The sequence below is a fragment of the Nanorana parkeri genome, unplaced genomic scaffold, assembly GCF_000935625.1.
Source record: "Nanorana parkeri isolate BGI_ZX_2015 unplaced genomic scaffold, ASM93562v1 scaffold169, whole genome shotgun sequence".
NCBI lineage: Eukaryota > Metazoa > Chordata > Amphibia > Anura > Dicroglossidae > Nanorana > Nanorana parkeri.
Window position 1 is genome coordinate 1057255 of NW_017306437.1, and position 24545 is coordinate 1081799.

Below are 24545 nucleotides of genomic sequence, written 5' to 3' on the forward strand. Positions count from 1 at the left end.
GGGGGGGGACACCAGTGATGTGGTACAAGTTTCAATAAACTATCCCAGCGGAATCCAGTGTGCGGCCAGCTTTTCTTCTGTTTGTATGCACCCAGATATGGAAGCCACTTAAATATGTGTAATATTCTTGTTAATGGAACACGACCATATCTTCAAAAAACAAATAAGCCCGTGAGCTCCAGCACATGATGCCAGCTGCCGTATTGCGAGTGCCATGACTTCCCGTCTCCTGGGATTTGTCCAGCCCTTGCTCTTTTAAACTGGCTTGAGAGTCATGTTAACAGTTGTTAATCTGGAGGTTTTGTATGTGTGAGTGGTCCTATAGTTGTGATGCTCCGTTATTTGTACTGCTGTGACTCCTGATATATTCTATAAAATGTTGTTGTTGTACTGGGAAGAAAATGTCATTTCAGGTCAATTGTAGACTAATGCCTTTCTTCTACCCCGTTTTACCACCTCCCATTCTGCTTGTATCCTCATCCGCTTCCCGTTCTTTACTCTCCTCTGCACCAAATCTCTCTTACAAATTCTCATTAATGTTTCATGTGCCAAAATCATGTCCATCACTTGATCATAACACCGCTACATCTACACCATGATGACCTTTCCCTGTGATGTGCTCATTTTCTGTTTTGTCCCTTACTCCTGTCCTGTCATCTGTTTGCCCCTTTGTATTAAATATACCTCACCATTGATAACACCATTGAACCCTCTGCATGACTGGCTGCATTGTGTTGCTCTTCCTATAACGCTGCCTCCGTCTGTCTGTCTTTGACCGCTGACTCCGTAGGATTTTATGGGCTGGATGAGTCCGACCTAGACAAAGTCTTCCAACTACCAACCACTACATTTATTGGAGGCAATGAGACAGCCCTGCCCCTCCGAGAGATCATCAAGAGGCTGGAGGTAAGGAGAGAGACTCGCGGAAAATGAGATACAATAATATATATATATAAATAACCATGTCTAACTGTATGCAAGTGGTGTACTTTTCCTGGCCTGAGACCCCATCTCTTTGCAGACTTCCTATTGCCAGCACATAGGAGTAGAGTTCATGTTTATCAATGATCTGGAGCAGTGTCAGTGGATTCGCCAGAAATTCGAGACACCAGGAATCATGCAGTACAACAGTGAGGAGAAACGTACTCTTCTAGCCAGGCTGGTTAGATCGATTAGGTACGTTGATTGATTAATTTTAAGGAGCAAGTCCAAATCCAAAATTGTGTTCTCTGCTTTGTTATCAAGTGAGGAAGAGTTTCATTGTTCACATTGGAGTCCTTACTGATATCCAGAAATTAGGGATGCACTGATAACGGTTTTTCGGTATCGAGTACGAGTACAGATAATTTTTTTACCGAATACCGATACTGGAAGTCCCATTAAGGAAGGCAGGCGGCCTCTAATGACTCACCACCTGACTTCTGATTACCCGGGAAGCCAGGAGGCGTGTAAAGACTCGCTGTGACGACATGGTAATCAGTTTATGAGTTAAATGTGTATTGGTGTTGGGTTATGTTTAAGTGTGTTCTACTGTGTAACCTGGTTATGAAAAGACTGTCAGCACCCACCTCATCTCCCTTCGTACTCTGAAGGAGCTCAGGACAATGACATTCTGGCCAGGCTCCTGCTATGGCTGCCTGGAGCTCTTTAGCAGGTGGAACCCTGTGGTGTTGTGCAGACAGAATGTCCAGGGAAAGCAGGGTGGATGTGATGGGATTATAGTTTTATCTGATCACTTTCTGTAGAAAAGGTTGCACAGTTTCTTAATAAATCAAGAGTTTGTTTCTCCCTACACTGGGTCCCGACTAGTGACTGGGGAAACTGGGAGCGAAAGATCAGCGGGTTGCAATATCTCCTGAGCAAGGAAGAATACAGCGGCGGACATGCTCATCCCGAGTACCGGTGTCCTTCACACTCGCCACCCGGCTTCCCAATTAGCAGTGAAGCCGTCTCCATGCTCCCTCGTCGGGTTTCGAGAATGCATGGAACCGGCTTTCTGGCCAATCAGGAAGCCGGGCGCCATGTAATGACGCGTCGCCTTGCTCATTGGTCGAGAAGCTGGCCAATCAGGAAGCCGGGCAACACGTCATTACACGACGCTCGGCTTCCTGATTGGCCGGGAAGCCGGCTCCATGCTCCCTCATCAATTGGTGACAAGCAAGCAGAAAGCCGGGGAGCGTGTAATGACTCGCTGCCCGGCTTCCTGATACCGGAAGTTCAAGTATCGGGCTAGGCATCGGAAACATTTGGGCGAGCATGAGTACTCGCCCAAATACTCGGCATCGGTACTAGTATCAGTATCGGTTCATCCCTACCAGAAATGTTATGAGTGGTTGCCCCCAGCCTGTACGAGTTGCTCCTTTGGGGAGTTCAGAGTTTAGGGTACTGAAATTCAAAGACCTGCGCCCTTTCTATGATTCTCAGTGGGAGTATTTTCAGATTAGCGATAGCGCTAGCATGATTTAAAAGCAGAGAACCCTTCTTGGCAACTTCATGGACAAGAGTGACAGTGACCCTTGATGAATCTGTTACATTAAAAAAATGTTTTTACTTTGATGTTGTTTTTGCTTCCCAGGGTAGCCCTGAATGGGCCAATCCTAGCTCAAACATTGGTTTAGGGGTCAGATTGACCATTTCAGAACCACCCTTAGTCAGTTGTAACATCAAAAGATCTACATCTAAGTTGCCAGGTAAATGGTGCACATAAAATATATAAAGCTAGTGAGGAAGCCAAAATCATTCCCAGACAGTATTTGCACCGATACCTTTTTTCCGGTACTCACCGATACCGGAAGTCCCATTAAGGAAGCCAGGCAGCGTGTAAAGACTCACCACCCGTTTTCCCGATTAGCAGGGAAGCCGTCTCCATGCTTCCTTGTCACCAGGTGAGCTGGCTTTCTGGCCAATCAGGGGGCCGGGTAAGGACTCTCCGTCCTGCTTCCTCATTGGCCATCTTCCCGACCAATCGGGAAGCTAGGCGGTGAGTCATTAAACGCTGCTCGGTCTCCTGATTGGCCACTACTCGCTGCCCGGCTTCCTGATAGCAGAAGTTCGGGTATCGGACTAGGCATCTGAGCATTTGGGTGAGTACAAGTACTTGCCCAAATACTCGGTATCGCCACTGATACCAATACTAGTATCGGTATCGGAGCATCCCTACTAGACAGGAAATGATAGCCGCCCGATCTGGCAGTTTTTGGATGGATCGGAGAACTATGTGAAGTGCCAAATACATATAATGTTTCAAAAGGCCTAGTGTCCCATGAGCATCTGTAATATGATTGATTTAATTACAGATTTGAAGAGTTCCTTCACCGTAAGTGGTCTTCCGAGAAGCGTTTTGGATTGGAAGGTTGTGAAGTGCTGATTCCTGCCCTGAAAACCATCATTGATAAATCCAGTTTGAATGGTGTGGATTATGTCATCATGGGAATGCCACACAGGTACATGGGAAGGTTTTCTCTGGGGTCTAGATCTTTAACAATGACTGTAATGTCTCGTCCTTCAATCACTTCTATATCATATACCGAATACTGTAATTACAAGTATTAACAACATGCAGTGAGCAGAATGCAGAATTTTTTGCAATAGTGGTCTTTGAACTAGAAGACGGTTCACCATTCTGTTACTCACCTTTTCCTGAATGTTGTTTTTGTTCCCGGGACTGTAGGAAGCTGAACATGAAGATTTATAGTAATGTGTGATGCAGTATATTAAGATATCCTGTCTGTCTCACAGAGGTCGTCTCAATGTCTTGGCCAACGTGATCAGAAAGGAGCTGGACCAGATTTTCTGTCAGTTTGACTCCAAACTGGAAGCTACAGATGAGGTACGTGTTGCGGAATCTTTGAATGTAACTACTTTTATGGGATCATTTTGGCCAAGGTAAATTTTCTTAAAGCAGACACTATTGAATGCTTGGCTTTACATTTGTTACACAGAAAAGCCTCTTCTATGCTTCTCTTTGATTTAGTTTCACTTTGTTACTGGGGCCTGACTTTTGGACATCGGTCAAACATTTTCCATTGCCTTGTTAAGTGAGAGTGTCCTTGTTGGGCATTGAGACACCCTCTTTTGGATAATGGGGGTGGTAGTTAGGCTTAGCCGAGAATTTGGAGAAGTCCAACACCGGTATCAATGTAAATTGAGTGGGAGTGTTTTATGCTCTGCTGGATGTTTTTTTAGAATAACAAGGTCTCACTTACACTTCTCTCCTATTTAGGGTTCTGGAGATGTGAAGTACCACTTGGGAATGTACCACAGGCGGATAAACAGAGTTACTGACAGAAATATCACTCTGTCTTTGGTCGCTAACCCTTCCCATCTTGAAGCAGCAGATCCTGTTGTCCAGGGAAAAACCAAAGCTGAGCAGTTCTATTGTGGAGACACCGAAGGAAAAAAGGTGATGAGCATTGATATTTCGACAGTGAGGAGGGTGGATCTTCTAATAGACATGACACTCACTGGTTTCCTTTTGTCTACGAATACAGGTCATGTCTATCTTGTTACATGGTGATGCCGCTTTTGCAGGACAAGGAATCGTTTATGAGACCTTCCACTTGAGCGACCTTCCATCTTACACAACACACGGCACTGTCCATGTGGTGGTCAACAACCAGGTGAGTATCTCCTTGTTTCTTCTAAACTCCTCACCATGGGGCAGATACAGTTGTGCTCATAAGTTTACATACCCTGGCAGAATTTATGATTTCCTGGCCATTTGTCAGAGAATATGAATGATAACACGAAAACATTTCTGTCACTCATGGGTAGTGATTGGCTGAAGACATTTATTATCAATCAACTGTGTTTACTCTTTTTCAATCATAATGACAACAGAAACTACCCAAATGACCCTAATCAAAAGTTTACATACCCTGGTGATTTTGGCCTGATAACATGCACACAGGTTGACACAAAGGGGTGTGAATGGCTATTAAAGGGAACCATTCTCACCTGTGATCTGTTTGCATGTAACCAGTATGTGTGTATAAAACGCCAATGAGTTTCCTGACAGACCCTTGCATCCTTCATCCAAGGCTGCACTGACGTGTCTGGATTCTGAGTAATGGGGAAAGCAGAAGAAATGTCAAAGGACCTGCGGGAAAAGGTAGTTGAACTGTATAGAACAGGAAAGGCATATAAAAAGATATCCAAGGAATTGAGAATGCCAATCGGCAGTGTTCAAACTCTAATCAAGAAGTGACAGGTTTTCGTGTTATCATTCATATTCTCTGAAGAATGGCCAGGAAATCATCAATTCTGCCAGGGTATGTAAACTTATGAGCACAACTGTATATTGTGTCTAGCTTAAGATCCCTGACTTTAAATACAAAGGGTGTCAAAGTTCATAGTGGAAGAGAAGAAGTCACTGGCACACCAATATCCACTCTACTATTCCATCTTTATTGACGTTGGATAGTCAAATCATCACATTGGAAGGCAACGTTTCGGAACCATGTAGATTCCTTCATCAGGCAAACAAAGTGATAACTGTACATAACATCCCACATAGATACATAAATGCCAAACCAACAAGCCAATTAAAACGCTCCCACGCCCTCTTTGATGTCACCATGACATCATGTACCCGCCATTTCATAATAAACATCATGTACTAATAAACATACACAAGGTTATTCACTAAAGGGTAAAGAGTTTGGAGAAGGCAGTGAACAATCTAGGACAACACAGCTGATTTGGAAAAAGTCTCCAATTCATCTCACTTTCCAGTTCAGCTATGTTGTCCTAGATTGTTCACTTCTCCAAACTCTTCACCCTTTTGTGAGTAACCCTGACAAAGTGGAAATATCCTACATAGACCATTTGGAATCTTGTTGCATTCCAAACCACACCCCTTGCAGCTAAACACTGCCTTTTAAGGGACCTTTCACACCTCCCAACACATGAAAAAATAGTGCCGGCTGCGTTTTTTTTTATCAGAAAACCACTCAGGACATCCTGGTTGCGGTGCATGCAATGCATTGCAGCAAATGTAAGTTGAGGTGCCATTCAAAATGAATTGCAGTGCACCAACATAGCATAATGGGTGCCCTAAATCATAATGCATTGGAAGTTGCAAAAACCTTTTATCTGTATATTTGGATACAAGGGGAAAAAAGCACCCAAGTTTACTCATAGGAGCCAAAGAGTAAAAAAAAAGTGCCGCCCAACCTAAACTACCCCACCTCCCCTTCCCCAGATGTATATTTTGCATCCTTCTCTACAGGAGACGGTAAAGGACAAATGTTAGTACGCTTCGTTCCCTATATTGCCAGAGCTCTATTGAATGTTTAGTAGATTAGCAATGCACTGACCAGTAGAAATAAATTGCCATGCTACTAATAGCTGCATCCTAACGGTAACATTTCTTACAATTATTAGCCACTAAAGGAAATACTGCTCAGTCTAACTATTCAGTATTAGGCCAAAAACTCACCAATTTCTATTCTGTGTGCTTCTTGAAACTGCATTAAAAGATTTGTGACCTCACAGCTCTATAAGCCAATTGTAACTGGAATATCTTATAACGTATTATCAAACTATAATTGAATTTAACTACCTTACTATAGCGACTCTTTCCTGCTTGGAGCTACAGAATGCCGCCGGTGTGTCTCTTGCATTCAGTTCCATTAAGTCTTTAACTTCCAGTCATCCTTTGTATCTTTGAGCACAATTGTAGGTTAGCACATATGTCATGCTATATACAGTTGTACTGCTCTGACCCTAACCTGATAATGCACTTGTGTTTTCAGATTGGTTTCACCACTGATCCTCGAATGGCACGCTCTTCTCCATACCCCACAGATGTTGCTAGGGTGGTCAATGCTCCAATTTTCCATGTCAACGCAGATGACCCCGAGGCTGTTGTGTATGTGTGTAATGTGGCTGCAGAGTGGAGGGCTACCTTTCACAAGGACGTGGTGGTGGACTTGGTATGTATAGGTCTTGCATGCATCTGCAGCAGTCTAAATGTTCAAGCTCAATATCAGAACCGCTATTCTCTGCAGTCCCACTTCTAATGCTTGTTAGCCAAACTGAAGCAGCTGTCATTTAGTGGCGGTGAACATCCACTGACCAGCTTTCTTGGCAGCATAGGAGCCCGAAGGAGGATACTGGCAGTAGCGTGTGGGATGGGAAAAGTGAGATAGTAAGAAGGGTGCCAAGGGGGAGCTTTGAAGGCAGGATTTGCTTGAGGACCCCTTGTGCAGTTGTGGGGATCCTATTAATCCCCCCTTATCCTTCATAGGCTCCCCAAGATAGTATCAGGTAAAGGCCTTGTTTACATGGGCAGCAAAGGTGAGGTAAAAACAGACAATTGACCCGTGTTTTTACCTCTCCCGGACCACCCATCTAGAATCTAACATGGCATCCACTCAGGTAGGTACGTATGCTGCGACAAATTTAATACAGCCTATCGTGCTTGGCAGGTGTAAATGAGGCCTCGGTGAAAATCAGAAAACCTGGACATGGAGGCTGTGTTTCCCTGCATGGTTTTCGAGACCTTGTTTTCTGTTTATGTTTTGATTCCTTAGACACGTATGACCTATGATCAGATAGGGTTTGGGTATGTGAATTCCAGCAAGTATGCAGTGTTGCAGCAACTCTGGCCTGTTCTAGTTTGTGCTGTGGAATTCTGCACTGCAAGGTGACTTTGCTCTGTATTTTGAATGACCGATATTATTATGACGTTAATGATTGTGGGGTTTATCTGGTTAATGTGAGGTGAAGTTAGTCATATAATTTGCTTTATTATTATTCTCTGTTCTAGGTCACGAATGACGATTTCTAGGAAATGTAACCCTTTCCCTGCCTTACGTCAGTGGCTTTCTCCCTTCTGCTATATGCTCATGGTCGCTCTAGCAGAAGGGTTCCCCTGACAGTCCCCTTTAAATTATTAGCTGAAAAGCCGCTGATGACAGCTATTAACAAAAATTCTGGGCGGGCCCCGCTGCCACCGGCCATCGGCATCTGACAGCTCTTCTTGCTGGTATCTGTTTCTCTTTGGATCCCCGCTGCTCTCCCCCGCTTTTATGGGCTGAGGCAGCGGGGATCCGGGAAAAAAAAAATGAATGAAGCCGGTGGAGGAGGGAGCCGCTGTATTCGGGATGGCTGAGCAGAGAGGATAGCGGAGCCGCTGTCATCCTGTTAGTTTCAATTTCTTTTTCTATTTCAAAAGGGAAATGTCAGGGGTCTGTTTAGACCCCTGATATCTCCCCGAAGCCCCCAACAGTAAAAAAAAATAGAAAAACAATCACACGTGCAACAGTTTGCACCATATTTTGGTGTACGCCATGCACATGCGGTGCCTTGTTAGAACACATCGCAGTGCTTGATTTTATCTTCTTAAAATAACATTAATTTAACTGTGTGGGAGCACGTGGCAAAACATTGTGACGAATTGCCGTGCGTTGTGATGTGCTGTGTTGTTAAATGTACACCTGTATCATTTTATCACAACACACACCCAACGCAGCGCACAAACGATTTTTAACATAAGTCGCTGATTTACAGTTTTGCACCACTTTACGTTTTTTTTTTACCGTTTTGCACAAAGGCGCAATGTAAAATTGACCTATATGTGTTATTTATTAACTCAATGCAGTTAGTTTAGCACAAAGTAAAAGGTCTCCATGTTTAATGCATTATCAAATGTCTTCTCTGTATCCTGGGGACCTCCGGGGGTAGCTGCACATATATTACCCAGATTCTGGGTGTTCTGTCCCTCTCTGAGCATTCCAATGATGTTGTGTTCACTTGATAGGCAGCTTCTAAATTTTTATATACAGTTCCAAAATGTTAGGACATCTCTCCTGCTATATACAAAAGGTTGGGCAGCCCGTATTCCTGTTAAATAGCTAAAGACGTGTTGGAGTTGTTGTAGGTTTGCTTTAGCACTTCTCACCCTTCACAACTATTGCTTATGTGCAGGTCTGCTACCGCAGGAACGGACACAATGAGATGGACGAACCTATGTTTACTCAACCTCTAATGTATAAGCAGATCCGCAAACAAAAAACAGTACTGCAAAAATATGCAGAGACTCTGATATCACAAGGCGTAGTCAACCAGCTGGAGTACGAGGTATGGTATGCTTAGATTGAAAATTAATAGTTGACTCTGAGTGAGGAGCAAATGGTGGTTTCAGATTGGAAATAGAGAGATGCAATAAAACTTTTATGTCTTACAGGAGGAGATTGCAAAGTATGACAAGATCTGTGAGGAGGCTTTAAACCGTTCCAAAGATGAAAAGATCCTTCACATCAAGCACTGGCTGGATTCCCCATGGCCTGGTATTGACTCTTTCCATACTTTGCATTTAACCTGTCGGTATCTCTAGTAGTGTGAGGGCTCCCCAAAGTATCCATTCTTCTTTTTTTATTGGGGTAAGCCCTCTCAATGCAGTGCTGATAAATGTTATTGGCCCAACAGATCCAATATAATGGAAGACACCTGTATGTGGGCAGCAATAGATGAGTAGATCTAATATCTGTAATGGCAGGAAGCATTTTATTGCTTTACCCTAGCATTTGACTCTCAAATTGCTGCACCCATAGTGAAAGAACTAGACCTTTTCCTAGCATCAGATAACAATCTTCATGCAGTTCTCGTAAATGTGAATGCCCTTAAAGTGACACTCAGGTGTTAAATCAAAAAAATGCATTCAAGTACCCTAAGTATTAACAGAAATGTATCTTATTTGTGTATCACTCGGCTGTAGATCCCCAAATCATCTCTGAATTGGTGCTGACACTGTCCTTCCTTCTGGAGGGGGGCTACTTTTGTTCCCCATGGTCCCTGTGTGTATTGTAAAGTAGCCACCGCTCCAAGCTCACTCCTGTGATGGACTACAATCTCACGTTTAGTTTACTAATTTGTATTGAGATTGTAGTCCATCACAGGAGTTAGCGGGAGTGGTGACTACTTTACAACACACACAGGAACCATGGGGAACAAAAGTAGCCACCCTCCAGAAGGAAAGACAGTGTCGGCACCAATTCAGAGATGATTTGAGGATCTACAGCCGAGTGATACACAAATAAGATACATTTCTGTTAATAGTTAAGGTACTTGAATGTGTTTTTATGATTTAACACCTGAGTTTAGTGTCACTTTAATGTTATCACAGGTTCATTATTTGCATGTAATGGTTTCATTTTATAAGGAAGCATTGGACTAGGAACATTGATCGGTGAAACATTTTTGAGGTTTGGATTAATGTGATATTATTGTCTAATGCTGTGCAGGTTTCTTCACTCTGGATGGTCAGCCACGCAGCATGGCCTGCCCCTCTACCGGTCTCATTGAGGAGGATCTTGCATACATCGGGAATGTGGCCAGCTCAGTACCTGTAGAAGATTTTACTATTCATGGAGGTGAAGACTTTTCCTATACATCTGACTGTTTTGTGCTTAAGTTAGCCATCTTTACATAAACAACAATGATGTCACCCTACTAGGTCTCAGCCGCATCCTGAAAGGTCGAGGGGAGATGGTGAAGAACAGAACTGTTGACTGGGCACTGGCTGAGTACATGGCATTTGGGTCACTCTTAAGAGACGGCATTCACATCCGCCTCAGTGGACAAGATGTAGAAAGAGGAACTTTCAGGTATTGTGGCGCTGTGCTTCAATGATGAACACACTAAACAGTGTGCAAAGTTTAGTCGGGTTGATGCTGTAATACAATTAACAAGTCCTGTTCTTTTTCTTCTTTCCTGTAGCCACCGTCATCATGTTTTACATGACCAAAATGTAGACAAGAGAACCTGTATTCCCATGAACCATCTGTGGCCCAACCAAGCTCCATATACAGTGTGCAACAGCTCCCTGTCTGAATATGGAGTGCTGGGTGAGTGTGAGAGCCTGATGTTCACAACCAAGCTGTAGAACTAGTTCTGAATGGGGCTGCAGTCATGTGATCTGTCAAAGTCACATGACTCTCTTGCAATCACAAAGCTCTTCTCTTTTGCATAAGCAGAGAGAACTCTGTGTGGCAATACAGGCTGCATTGCACAGCCTGCATGCATTTTATGAGTGGACCATTAAATATGGCTGTAATTGTGCATAACCTAACAACCTAAGTGTAATAGAGAACAGATGGTGATATCTGCTCTCCACTGTAAATCAGTGTCATGGATCAATGGTCTAAGTGGGCATGGTGCTTTTTTGAAGCATGGTGGGTGAGGATAGTGGCAGCTCTGAGTTTTTGGGTTAGTGGGTAAGGGTTAGCGCAGAGGTGTGTATATTTATAATCCTTTGTTTGTAAAGGCTAATATACTGTATCTCCAGCAGTATGCTCATGTATGTTGTATACATGTATGTATCATGTATGACTGTCCTCCGATCACAAAGTTCTTGCTGATCTCACATTTCTGCTCTCTCCATTAGGATTTGAGCTTGGCTTTGCCATGGCCAGCCCCAATGCACTGGTTCTCTGGGAAGCCCAATTTGGAGACTTTCACAACACTGCTCAGTGCATCATCGATCAGTTTATCTGCCCAGGACAGGCTAAGTGGGTACGACAGAATGGAATTGTATTGCTATTACCACACGGCATGGAGGGCATGGTAAGCGAAATATACTTGTCAAGCATTTTAGGAGCTTTTTCAAGGAGCCTTTTGTTAGTTGATTGCACATTGTTGATTTGAAACCTTTTGCCTTCATGTCTGTGTCTTAGGGCCCGGAACATTCCTCTGCTCGACCTGAACGATTCCTGCAGATGTGCAATGATGACCCAGACATGTGGCCTGTAAGTCATTCTCTTGAATAACTTGGAAAGAGAAGTATGTGTTTGACAATTCTGAAGGAAAAGAAATTGTGTAATCAGCACAATGGATTAGTTGTTGGCACTTCTGCCTTGCAGAATCCCAGTCAGGACACTACCTGCATGGAGTTTGCATGTTCTGCCTGTGCTTAGTGGATTTCCTTCCACACTCCAAAGACATTGCAAAACAATACCGGCGCCTTCAAATCCAAAAAGAGCCCAGCAGTAAAAATATAGCAAACACGATGGAGGCAGCTCCCGCAGATTAGTTGGACCACCAGTCTATGAGAAAAGGAAAAAAAGAGAGCGCCTCCATAGTGTAAAAATGTTATTTAATAGTAAATACACGCAGCTCTAAGGCTGTACTTACAACAGTTCCGTAGAATAAAAACCAGTAGAATAAGGTGAGAGGACGGACCCCCTGGCAGGGAGAATCTGGAGCGATGTAAAACACCAGTAACCTCGATCCCTGTATTGATAAATGGTTTACACGTTTCTGGCGCACGCCCCCTTCATCAGAACCAATCGATTGGTTCTGATAATGATCGAGGTTACTGGTGTTTTACATCGCTCCAGATTCTCCCTGCCAGGGGGTCCGTCCTCTCACCTTATTCTACTGGTTTTTATTCTACGGAACTGTTGTAAGTACAGCCTTAGAGCTGCGTGTATTTACTATTAAATAACATTTTTACACTATGGAGGCGCTCTCTTTTGTTCCTTCACTCCAAAGACATGCTGGAAGGTTAATTGGCTCCTGTTTAAATTCTACAGTATGTGAGATAGGGACCTTAGATTGTAAGCTCCCTGAGGGACGGGACTGATGTAAATGTAAAGTGCTGTGTAAATAGACATTGCTTTATAAATACCTGCAAAAAATAATAAATAATCACGGTTTGGTTTTATATATTGGCATATAGTAGAAACGGTGTTACTGTGTACTGAGGAGAGAGATAGAAAACCATTTCCTGTGTTACTATTACATGAGAAGGGATAACGGGTTATGTACTTTCCTACAAAGAGGGAATCGGGTGTTTTATATCACATTATGGGCAAGATGCATGAAAAGTACAGTGTAGCATTACTAAACAAAGATGGCTTCCTGTATTATGCTGGTTAGAGGTGGAATTTATGGTTTCTGCTGGAAGTGGGATTATAAATCATACAGGACATTATTGCAGAATTATTTGTTGCAAAGGAAGGAGCTTCCCATTCTGTGTGATTTTATGAAGGACAGAATGGACTTGTCTTTTGTAACTGTACAGAGATACAACGAGAGTCGTATAACAGACTACAATAAACCAGCCAACCAATCAGCTGTGAGCCCTTTCTGTGAACTGATTTAAGCAAAAGAGTTGTTATAGGTTGTAGCACTCTCCAGCTCACCATTGCTTTTAGCACATTATAAAACGACACAATGAATACATACATGAATGAATTTTACATTGTATTTGTTTATCATCTGTGTAAAGCTCTATACGTTTACTGTACTGACCTTTTTAAATGCACTTGGATGCAAAGTTAAATTTTGTTTTTGTTTTTTGTGCATTCAACACAGAAACCTTCCGACGACTTAGCTGTCCGCCAGCTTTACGACTGCAACTGGATTGTTGTGAATTGCTCCACTCCAGCCAACTACTTCCACGTTCTCCGCAGACAGATCTTGCTGCCTTTCCGTAAACCGGTGAGCTGATTAGCACCTTTTATATTTCGTAAATGTGTGGAGCACAGACACGCCCCATACTAATAGCCAAAAGGGGGTATGAATTTAATTCCATACAGAGGGAGGAAATAATTGTCACAATACTTAGACCTATCACCTGGCTTAATGTACCTTTCATATACACTATATTGCCAAAAGTTTTGGGGGCACCGACCTTTACACGCACATGAACTCTAATAGCATCACAGTCTTAGTCCGTAGGATTCAGTATTGGGTTGGCTCAGCCCTTTGCAGCTATAACACCTTCAACTCTTCCGGGAAGGCGTCCACAAGGTTTAGGAGTGTGTCTATGGGAATGTTGGACCATGTGTGAGGTCAGGTACTGATGTTGGATGAGAAGGCCGGGCTCGCAGTCTCCGCTCTAATTCATCCCAAAGGTGTTCTATCGGGTTGAGGTCAGGACTCTGTGCAGGCCAGTCATGTTCCTCCACCCCAAACTCGCTCATCCATGTCTTTATGGACCTTGCTTTGTGCACTGGTGCGTAGTCATGTTGGAACAGGAAGGGGCCATCCCCAAACTGTTCCCACAAAGTTGGGAGCATGAAATTGTCCAAAATGTCTTGGTATGCTGATGCCTTAAGAGTTCCCTTCACTGGAACTAAGGAGCCAAGCCCAACCCCTGAGAAACAACCCCACACCCTAATCCCCCCTCCACCAAACTTTACACTTGGCACAATGCAGTCAGGCAAGTACCGTTCTCTTGGCAACCGACAAACCCAGACACGTCCATCGGATTGCCAGACAGAGAAGCGTGATTGGTCACTCTAGAGAACACGTCTTTACTTCTCTAGAGTCTAGTGGCGGCGTGCTTTACACCACGGCATCCCACGCTTTGCATTGCACTTGGTGATGTAAGGCTTGGATGCAGCTGCTCGGCCATGGAAACCCATTCCATGAAGCTCTCTACACACTGTTGTTGTGCCAATCTGAAGGCCACACGAAGTTTGGAGGTCTGTAGCTATACACTCCGCAGAGAGTTGGCGACATCTGCGCACTGTGCGCTTCAGCATGCACTGACCCCGCTCTGTCATTTTACATGGCCTACCACTTCGTGGCTGAGTTGCTGTTGTTCCCAGTTGCTTCCACTTTGTTATAATACCAGTAACAGGTGACCCTGGAATATTTAGTAGCCAGGAAATTTCACGGGAACACCTGAGTCCAATGATTTGCAGGGTGGCCCAATACTTTTGGCAATATAGTTTATCTAATATAGGCTGCACTGCCAGTCCACTGTGAGTAAATGGTCTGCCTTAAAGGGGAACTTTACCCTCGTCTTTGAAATGACAACAAATACACCTTTAGAAATGTTTAGTAATGACAATCTACAAAGAGATACTTATAAATAATTGCCGGATTTTTATTCTTTGCATACATAATTTTCCTTTTCCTCCCCATTCTTCTAACAGTGGCATTTTTTACTAAGGACGGATTAATATATCACCCTCCACTCCTGGAACTCTGGCACATGTGACTAGGACATGTGACCATGCACATCATCATTCTCTGAGATCTGGCAAGATTTTGCCATCTACAGATGAGATATCCCGGCAATTCCCTGTCATGTAGCCTCTCCAGAATGCATCTCTTAGGCATGGCCTACATCACTAATGTCTAAGAGGACCAGGAAGTGGAATTGTCAGTAAAAGAAAAATATGTTTATTTAAAGGAGAACTATGAGATGAGTGCTTTTCACTCACCTCATAGTTCTAGCCGACCTGTTACAATGAGACTGTCACAGGGCGGCTCTGTAGATCGGGAAGTGAGCAAACACATACCGGCGTTCGCTCACTTCTCGATCCTGTCACGGCTCTCTGCCGTGACAGGGGAGGGGCTGGATTCCCCGCTCCGATCCTCCAGCGCTGACTGGCGGAACGGACGGGGGAGGGTACAGCTGCCTCTGCCTCTAGATAGGCAGAGCCAGCTGTCACTCACGCAGCTGGGCGGATCCAGACATAATTGTCGGGATCCGCTTCAGCGGCGGCGTCTCAGTATACCGCAAGCTGTAGCTCGCGGTATACTGAGCATATTGTGACGGGAGGACGCTATTTTGTGTCCTCCCGCTACCCTAAGGAGAACTATGGGGAAAGGCCTTAACCCCATAGTTCTCCTTTAACTAATGAATGTAAGATCATTTCTTATCAGCATGCAGAGCTGCACGCTGATGTGATTTTTAGGTCCACTTTAATGCAGTGCACCTTAATGCGCTAAATTGTGTTGCATTAACGCACTCTGTATGTTGTATCCGGCCTTACAAACATGAGGAGAATATACAAAGCAAATTCAGATAAGGTGCTTTGTGGAAAATTCACCTAAGACCCTAGAATTGCAACACATGAGTGTTAACCATTTAGCCAACATGTAATTAAGTAATCGCTGCCCCCAAAACCCTTTTCAACATCACAGCTGGGCATCTCTCATGCTTTATGGCAAATCTTCAATAGGCTTTTACGTTTTATTTTTATAATGGCTTCATTCTCCACCCTCCTGTGCAGCAAAGTGTTATTTAGAGCTCTATATAAATCAATAGGAGAACCGGCATTATTATCAGAAAATGAGCAATGCCCCAATTTATGTGCATTTTAAAGAAAGACGAGTCTCATCATTTACACCTTGTTTTTTCTATACAGATATGTATCAGTTGGCTACCGAGTTGTGTGATGTTTACAATAACCCCCCTTCTGATTCTTTATATTTTTCCCATCACGCAGCTGATTGTCTTCACTCCAAAGTCTCTTCTTCGTCACCCTGAAGCAAGATCAAGTTTTGATGACATGTTGGCAGGTAAGGAGAAATGGCGGCATGAAGAGGTTTTTTTTTTTTGGAGCATCGTCAAATTGTCTTACGTGCTGTAGCTTACTAAGATGATCTCAACCAAATATTCTCTAACACAATACTAGGGATGTTCAGATACCAGTGCCGATACTTAACAATTTCACGAGAACTACCAGGGTTGCAGCTGGGACCTGGCTCTGGCGCTCCACCACTGTCCTGAAATCACTAGTCTGTATTGTTTTAGAAAAACTGTCACATGACAATAAACAAAAATTTATCGGTACTTGTATCTGTGAGGACTTGGACCAGTATCAGTACTTGTATCTGTGAGGACTTGGACAAGTATCAGTACTTGTATCTGTGAGGACTTGGACAAGTATCAGTACTTGTATCTGTGAGGACTTGGACAAGTATCAGTACTTGTATCTGTGAGGACTTGGACAAGTATCAGTACTTGTATCTGTGAGGACTTGGACAAGTATCAGTACTTGTATCTGTGAGGACTTGGACAAGTATCAGTACTTGTATCTGTGAGGACTTGGACAAGTATCAGTACTTGTATCTGTGAGGACTTGGACAAGTATCAGTACTTGTATCTGTGAGGACTTGGACAAGTATCAGTACCTGTACTTGCAAAAATGGTATCAGTGCATCACTTGTATATAAAAAAATAATAATAATACATTATAACAGAGATGTACAAATCCCAGGAGCTCCGTGTGCTCCTTACAAATGACAGCTGCCGCCTAACATTGTAATTTTTTTTCTAGTCTAGTCCTGGAGCTGGAAAGGTATCTGTACTTGTACTTCTACCGAGTACGGTACTTGGTATCTGAACATCCCTACACAAGATAATTTAAAACAGCTGCAGTTACCAATGAGGACTCCTCAGATATTAAAACTGCAGTGTGATGGGTCTCTTTACTCTGATAGAGGAATTCCAGCTTTTGCCTAAAGCTGGCCATACACCTAGAGATTATCTGCAGAGTTTCTATGGTCAGATGGAAAAAGTGCAACAGATTCCTCCATCTACGCTACACTGTGTGTATGGGGGAATCTCCACCTGGGCCAACTTCAGTATCTTGCTAGTCGGCCCCGCTGGCTGTCAAAATACCTGAACAATCTGAATGGATGCCGGCATTGTTTAGGTATTCCGACAGCCAGCGGGGCCGACTAGCAAGATACTGAAGTTGGCCCAGGTGGAGATTCCCCCATACACACAGTGTAGCGTAGATGGAGGAATCTGTTGCACTTTTTCCATCTGACCATAGAAACTCTGCAGATAATCTATAGGGTTATTCAGGGCCAGCCTCAAGCTGCCCTGTGCGAGAAAGCTTTACAGTGCCCCTCAGTGGCCACACCCATTTCTCCAATATCCGCACCATTTAAAGACTCCCATTTTGTTAAGCCCCAAAGAAACATCAAAAAGTATGATAAAAATAAAACTTTTATTCAACGGTATTAAACTTGTAGGCACAATATAAGCATTCTTATTAAATAAAACAACAGAAGGTAAACAATGTCATATGATGTAATGCGCGCTGCCTCCAGAACATGCCAATGGCTGAATCCAAAATAGCATAAACATTTGTTTTGTTTGATGAAACGAATGAAAACTTTTTAGTTTTCGTTCATTTCATCTGAAATGAATTTTAAGTGTGTGTGTTAATTTACATTTTTTTATTATTATTTATTTTTCTTTACTGTTGGGGGGGCTTCGGGGAAATATTAGGGGTCTAAACAGACACATGCCATTTACCTTTTAAAATAGCAAAAAAAATTTGAGGACACAAAGTCCTCAATCTCTTTTTCTGCAGCCTCTGTTCTAAATGAATGGAAAGGTCTCTGTAAATATTTCACAATCATCAGTTTACCCATTCAGAAATTCATGAATGAACAGGAAGTGATGTAAAGCACTTCCTGTTCATTCATAACTGGGGACACATAGTTCTCTGTGTCCCCAGTTATTTACAAACATTGGTGTGATCAGCTGAGCACTCCAGTGTTTGTGCTGCACACAGAGGATAAATAATATCACTGATATTTACACATCCTCCGCACGCACAGAGCCGCTGTGGACCTGCACCTTGCACCGGTATCTGAGCACCAAAACACAAGTACCCCGCCGGGGAAGCGGACATTTCTCCCCGGATCCCCGCTGCCTGTATGGGCAGAGGCAGCGGGGATCCAAGGCGAAAGACAGCGCGGGGGCAAGGGATCGCTGCAGGCTGTGTCGGCCGCCAGGCACCCCTGTTGCCATGACGCCCTGTGCGGCCGCACAGCTCGAACACCCCAAAGGCCGGCCTTGAGTGTATGGCCAGCTTAAGTAAATACAAAGTTGCCAAGTAACTACTTATAATTGTATGTTGTTACCAATTCTGATCCTTGAAATGATGGGAAAGGTAAATTCACATTTAGAATTTTTATGCCTAACATGTATTAGCAGGACGGGGGATCAGATTCAGGAAGAGATGGCATAAAAAGCTGCATCTTGTAGGATATGGAAGCACTGTCTGTTCGTTGTCAGATATATGTCCAATTACATTGTTTAATCTCCCTGTATTTTATTGATGATTTTATCATCTAGAACAGGCCGGAGACCTGCTGCTGGATTCCCCCATCTAGGATGTAACCTCATCATTTGTAGTAATCCCCATGTATGGCTCATTGAACAGCCTCTCATTGGTCTGATGACAGGGCAGAGAAGCTGATAGTAGGAGCTCACAAGCAGCGTTAGGAATAATGGCATCGGGGACACGTCCTCCACTCTGCACATATTTCACTCCGCTTCTACTTTCCACTTTTTCTGCATTAATGACTCTTCTCCAGCCAGCAATTTTTGAAATGACTTTCTGGGCGCACAGATCATAAATCGCTTAGCTTGCTTGAAACTTATTTTATTATTATACAGGATTTATATAGCGGCAACAGTTTGTGCAGCACTTTACAATGTAAGGAGGACTTTACAATACAAGTCAAGACAAGATGGTTAGGAGGGCCCTGCCCGTGAGAGTTTACTAACGTTTGCTAACAAGTAGCTGTGGAGGCTCCTGATGTCTTCCTACTTAGCAGTAGAGGCCAGTACAGGCTCAAATTGACATTTCCAGGAGTGACAGGGTCTCTTAGGTGACATCTACACCTGCTCCAAAAGTATTCTGACGGTCTGATTATCATTCCATCATGGCATGTAGATCAGTAATACGTAGTGATGAAATATCAGTTGTCTGCAGTAATGTCTGCCAAAAGTGTCACCCTGCCGGCCTGCTTTCCTCGCCTGGCTAAACACTACTCGGATTGCGTGAGCTGTGCTGACTGGGTGAAAGCACAGGTCTATATAGTAGCATTCATTCATATAAGCTCAGTGGTGCTCAGCCTTGGTGAATTGGATGCAGGTGCATTTCTGGTGTCTGCATTTGACAACCTTCAATCTCCTCCTTCACGAGGCAATACGCATACAACTCAAGACAATCTGCGTGTTCCCTGTTTTTTAGACTGGTGAACCCGTCAGTTTTATAGCATCCTGGATGGTCTCTGACAGAAGACTGAAGCATTCCTGGATATAATTCTAGGACTAATATTTCTTACATATAAGACATTTCACTTGTTTGTTTTTGTGGTATAACGATTCTTAGGTTTTGTCTTTACTAAAATACGTGGCACTTGACATTGGCTTTAGCAGTGTGCTCTCTTTTACTAAAGGCACTCACTTCGAAAGGGTAATCCCAGACGCCGGACCCGCCTCCCAAAACCCCTCTGGGGTGAAACGTGTCGTCTTCTGTGCAGGCAAAGTGTATTACGATCTGACCAAAGAGCGCAGCACCAGAGGAATGGAATCTGAAGTGGCTATCACTCGTGTGGAGCAGGTGAGAACATTTCCAAAATGATGATTTGATATCAGGGCTCATTCACACTCAATTTTCCAAACGCAGTCCCAGCGGAGGGACAAATAAACAGTCAATATAACTTCAGTTCATACCAATGCGCTGTGTCGTGTGCACTGAAAATTGGACATGTTGCACTTTTGCAAGTGTGTTTTGACACAGCGCATTGCGTCGCAATGCACTGCAGCGTATGGTAAGAGCCTCAAGTGGAAGAAAAAAAAATGGGGTCCATCAAAACTGCATTACAGTGTGTGTTAAAAATGCATTCCAATGCATCACAGCACAAGTTCCAAAAACACATGGCAGCACATTCACGTAATGCATTGGCTAGGACGTGTGCTATGGTGTGAATGAACCCTTACTGCTGGTGATGGGATTTGTGTTTGAATTTTTATTCTCAAATCAGAACTCTAGCATAATAAGTAATAATAAGATTATATTAAAAGCGCTCACCTGTATGACGTGTTTTATTCCACCACACTCAGAACCACAAGGAAAAGTAATTTCTAGGAAGACTAAATCAAGTAAATGATGAGAAATAGTTATTCTGAAGAGGGAAGATCTACACTAAAGTAAATTGGGTAATCCAAATGGTTAAAAAGTCATTCAATAATGGTGAAGTGTCTGTTTAAAGTGATCTCTATACCATTTGTTTTAATGTATCCACTCTTTGGGTAGACGCTAGCACAAGAGCGGAGTCATGTCTTGACTTTGACATCAGTAGTTAAAGCTCCACCACCAAATCTCATGAGAGCAAATAAAGATTTGCCGGATGGGATCTTGGACTCCACATACGTGGTAATTAGGGATGCACCGATACTAGTATCGGTATTGGTGCCGTTGCCGAGTATTTGGGCGATGCCTAGTCCGATACTTGCGCTTACGCTATTAGGTAGCCGAGCAGTGACTCATTACACGCTGCCTGGCTTCCTGATTGGCCAAGGGAGCATGGAGCCGGCTTCCCAATCGGAAAGCCGGGTGCCGTGTAATGACTCGCTGCCCGGCTTCCTGATTGGCCAGGAAGCCGGCTTCATGCTCCCTCGTCACCTTGTGGCGCCCGGCTTTCGGGTTGGCCAGAAAGTCTGCTCCATGCTTCTCGTCACCTAATCGGGGAGCCGGGTGGCGAGTCTTGACACGCATCCCTTCTAATCAGGAAGCCAGGTGGCGAGTCATTACACGCCGCCTGGCTTCCTTAATGGGACTTTCGGTATCGACGAGTACAGGGAAAAAATTATCGGTACTCGATACTGAAAAACCGGTATCGGTGCATCCCTAGTGGTAATAGTGACTGTTACTGAGATTCCATTTCTGTTAATAAAGATTCCAATCCACTAGCTCTAGTTAAAGCTGAACCTAGCTGCTTCTTTTTGGTCTAGCAGTAGGTGCTGTCCCTGGAATGTCTGACTAGATGATAAGATCCTGACATGGGTGACTGCCTATCCCACTGTTTGCTGCATCTGGGGTCTTTGCTCTTTCATGGGCTCCATTTATTTACCACTTGCAGGGAGTAAGCACAAGGCTGTCGCTCCTTGTTTTCACCAGGCTGACTCATTGTTATACTGAGAAAAGCTGCTGTTGTGAACAAACCTGAATTGCAGAGGATCAGATTATTCACAGAGAACGTTGACAAGTTGGTTCACGCTTTCTACTAGCAGTGATGGGACTTGTTGACTTTCTGCAGACTGGAAAAACCAACGAGTGGGAATGCCGTGTCCAGACTTTATAGAGGTGGAAAACATGATATAAAACATCAGTATATGAACTTCTATACATATAATGTGATTACAAACGAAATACCATTCTAGTTTCCCTTTGAAATTTCATGTATAACGTTTGTCAATTTCTACCTCCTCTAGCTGTCTCCATTCCCTTTCGACTTACTAGAGAAGGAAGTGAACAAGTATCCTAATGCCGATATTGTCTGGTGCCAAGAGGAACACAAGAATCAGGGTTATTATGACTATGTGAAGCCAAGATTACGCACCACGATACACCGCACTAAACCTGTCTGGTGAGTACAGAGACTTCATGTCACTACACAGAGGACTATTGTGCTGTGCGTCACCAACTGAGTGTAATGTAAAACCTATATATTCTCTAAGTGTTGTCCTAAGTGCCTCTGGGGTACAAACCCCGGCCACTCAATACACACATTTCTGCATTTTGGATGTGAAGGTTATGTGTGTATCCAGGGCTGGATTCCCGGCAAGGCCACCGAGGCCCGGCCTCGGGGGCGGCACTGAGCAGAGGGGCGTCACAGGTTTGAAGTCACCCGACGCCCGGAAACTCCATGTGACCCGGGTGGTAATTTATTCTCTACATTTAGCCCGGCTTTTGCTAAATGTAGAATAGGAGAAATCACTTGTTTCTTTACAAGTGATCTCGGCGATATCGCCGAGAACACTTGTAATTAGACTGCCGGTCCGTCCTCCCCCGCACCTACCTCTCTCCGTGCTGTGTCCTCCCGGCTCCGTCCTCGCCGCCGCCGTCCTCAGGATGAAGAACGGTGAGCAGAGCGGCAGGGTTAAAAGTAATCCTACCGCTCCGTGTATACAGTGAGAGGGGAGAGCTGTGCCGTGCTGTGCTCTTCCTCTCTCACCTGTCACAGGAGTTCCAGCACAGTGCTGTGCTGGAACTCCTGTATTGGAGGTGAAAGGGTCAATAAAGAGAACCTGTCACCTCCAAATGCTGTCACACAGTGACTTGTTAGCTCCTGTGTGATATCAATTTTTTTTTCACCTAACTTTATTGCTAACAAAAAAATTACATAAATAAAAATAAGTATTAAAAATTACATTAAAAAATAGTAAGAAAAAATATAAAACAATAAGAAAATTATGTTTTCAATGCAGGGGGCCCATGTGCTCATGTCCTGGTGCAGGTTTTCCTGGACTGTTTATTAGTCTGATGCTCCTCTTTTTATACTTTTGGGTACAGATGCTAAACTTTGGCCTTTGGCAGCCGACTGATTAACTTCTGTTCTAGCCCACCAACCCATTTAGGATATTTAATCCACTTGCAGTGGAATCCAGTGTGCCACAGATTGACTTCCCTATCATGACACAGCGATATTACTGGTTGCATGCACAAAATAGCTGCCGCTATGCCATCGTGATATAACTAGACTTATATCAAAGTCATATGATGGACTTCATGTTGGTTCCTCACTGAAACCTATTGTCCCTTGCTCCAGGTACGCCGGACGAGAACCCGCAGCTGCTCCCGCCACTGGCAACAAGAAAACCCACACCACAGAACTGAAGAGATTCCTGGACACGGCATTCAATCTGGATGCTTTCAAGGGCTTCCACTAAAGTGGCAGCTGCTCGTTTCCCTCCATCTGCACTCCCCACCTTCCTTCATCCACACACTCGCAGGGAACGGTCCCTTCTCTACTCCGTGGTTTTGCTTTATGAGGCCGGAAAAGAACTCGCACAAGGCAGCTTATTGCTGCTGTAACCTCGCCAACCATTAAACATTTTATGTTAATGGGGCTAAACATTGGCAGATTTGTTTTTAGTTCCTACAAATCAGAGAACCGTATATAATACATACATATCTCTGTGCTGGGGTCTCCCGGTTTGTTTTTATTGTAAGATATGAGAATCATGACACCGTGTGATTGTTATCCATATCTTTTCATTAGTGGCTGGGCCTGACATGTAACTGCTCCAGGAAGGCATGAGAGAATGCGTTGTAGAAAGTGTGTCTGTGCACAGAAGCTTTCGGCTGAGGCTGCTGGTTATGAGGTTATGTCTGTTTTAAATATACATTTTATACATGTAAAGAGGTTTTTTTTACACTTGAGTTAAGATTCTGGCAGCAATATGGAACCCCAATAGCTGGAGGTCAGACCTAACTTGTATATTGAATAGTACACCCAGAATGACATTATAGAGGGCATTGGGCTGCCAAAACATTTAATATTACCACTGTCATCACTTTTAATTAAGCTGAAAGCCCATGTCGTGCTTCTTCACTTTACCTAATCTTCGTCAGAAGGACTCGCCAGGCAAGTGGAGAAATGTAAGGACGCTGACTCGCTAAGACAGGGCAGTCTGGAGGGCAGACATGCCTGACATGGAAAATTTAAGGGCTTATACTTCTGAATGTCTCCCCTCTGGGACAGTGTTGTCTGATCACAGATTTGCCTTGTGTGTCAGTGTGCTCATTGTGTAATAAGCCTCCACTATACAGACATGGCACAACAGTCAGTGCACATGGACACTCAGCTAGGCACGCCTAAAATAGTGCATGCAGTATTCAAGGTGCATTTTAAGCGAGCCCAACCTGTCCTATAGTATTTCCAAGTTAGAAACAGAACTGAAGTGCGGGCACCTTGTTGAGCCCGCACATACATGTTAGTCCTCAGATCGATCTGTCGTGTCCATGCAGAGCCCCTTGAAT

At 43.8% G+C, this 24545-nt stretch overlaps 1 protein-coding gene across 6 annotated transcripts in view; it reads left to right on the forward strand.

Moving 5' to 3' along the window:
- Positions 1 to 24545, forward strand: part of OGDH (oxoglutarate dehydrogenase) — a 97972-nt gene that overhangs the window by 62004 nt on the left and 11423 nt on the right. For 3 of the 6 annotated variants that reach the window (XM_018554708.1, XM_018554710.1, XM_018554706.1), the window contains 19 exons: positions 791 to 906; positions 1022 to 1176; positions 3297 to 3443; positions 3739 to 3829; positions 4223 to 4402; positions 4491 to 4619; positions 6756 to 6935; positions 8932 to 9084; positions 9191 to 9293; positions 10248 to 10376; positions 10460 to 10610; positions 10723 to 10850; positions 11390 to 11568; positions 11679 to 11750; positions 13321 to 13446; positions 16194 to 16266; positions 19957 to 20120; positions 21995 to 22149; positions 23332 to 23564. In XM_018554708.1, the coding sequence (XP_018410210.1) occupies positions 791 to 906; positions 1022 to 1176; positions 3297 to 3443; positions 3739 to 3829; positions 4223 to 4402; positions 4491 to 4619; positions 6756 to 6935; positions 8932 to 9084; positions 9191 to 9293; positions 10248 to 10376; positions 10460 to 10610; positions 10723 to 10850; positions 11390 to 11568; positions 11679 to 11750; positions 13321 to 13446; positions 16194 to 16266; positions 19957 to 20120; positions 21995 to 22149; positions 23332 to 23452 (2552 nt within the window). In that variant the 3' untranslated portion in view covers positions 23453 to 23564. Of the gene's footprint in view, positions 1 to 790; positions 907 to 1021; positions 1177 to 3296; positions 3444 to 3738; positions 3830 to 4222; positions 4403 to 4490; positions 4620 to 6755; positions 6942 to 8931; positions 9085 to 9190; positions 9294 to 10247; positions 10377 to 10459; positions 10611 to 10722; positions 10851 to 11389; positions 11569 to 11678; positions 11751 to 13320; positions 13447 to 16193; positions 16267 to 19956; positions 20121 to 21994; positions 22150 to 23331; positions 23565 to 24545 lie in introns of those variants that run through there. The other 3 variants (XM_018554709.1, XM_018554707.1, XR_001941144.1) reach the window with 2 other exon arrangements.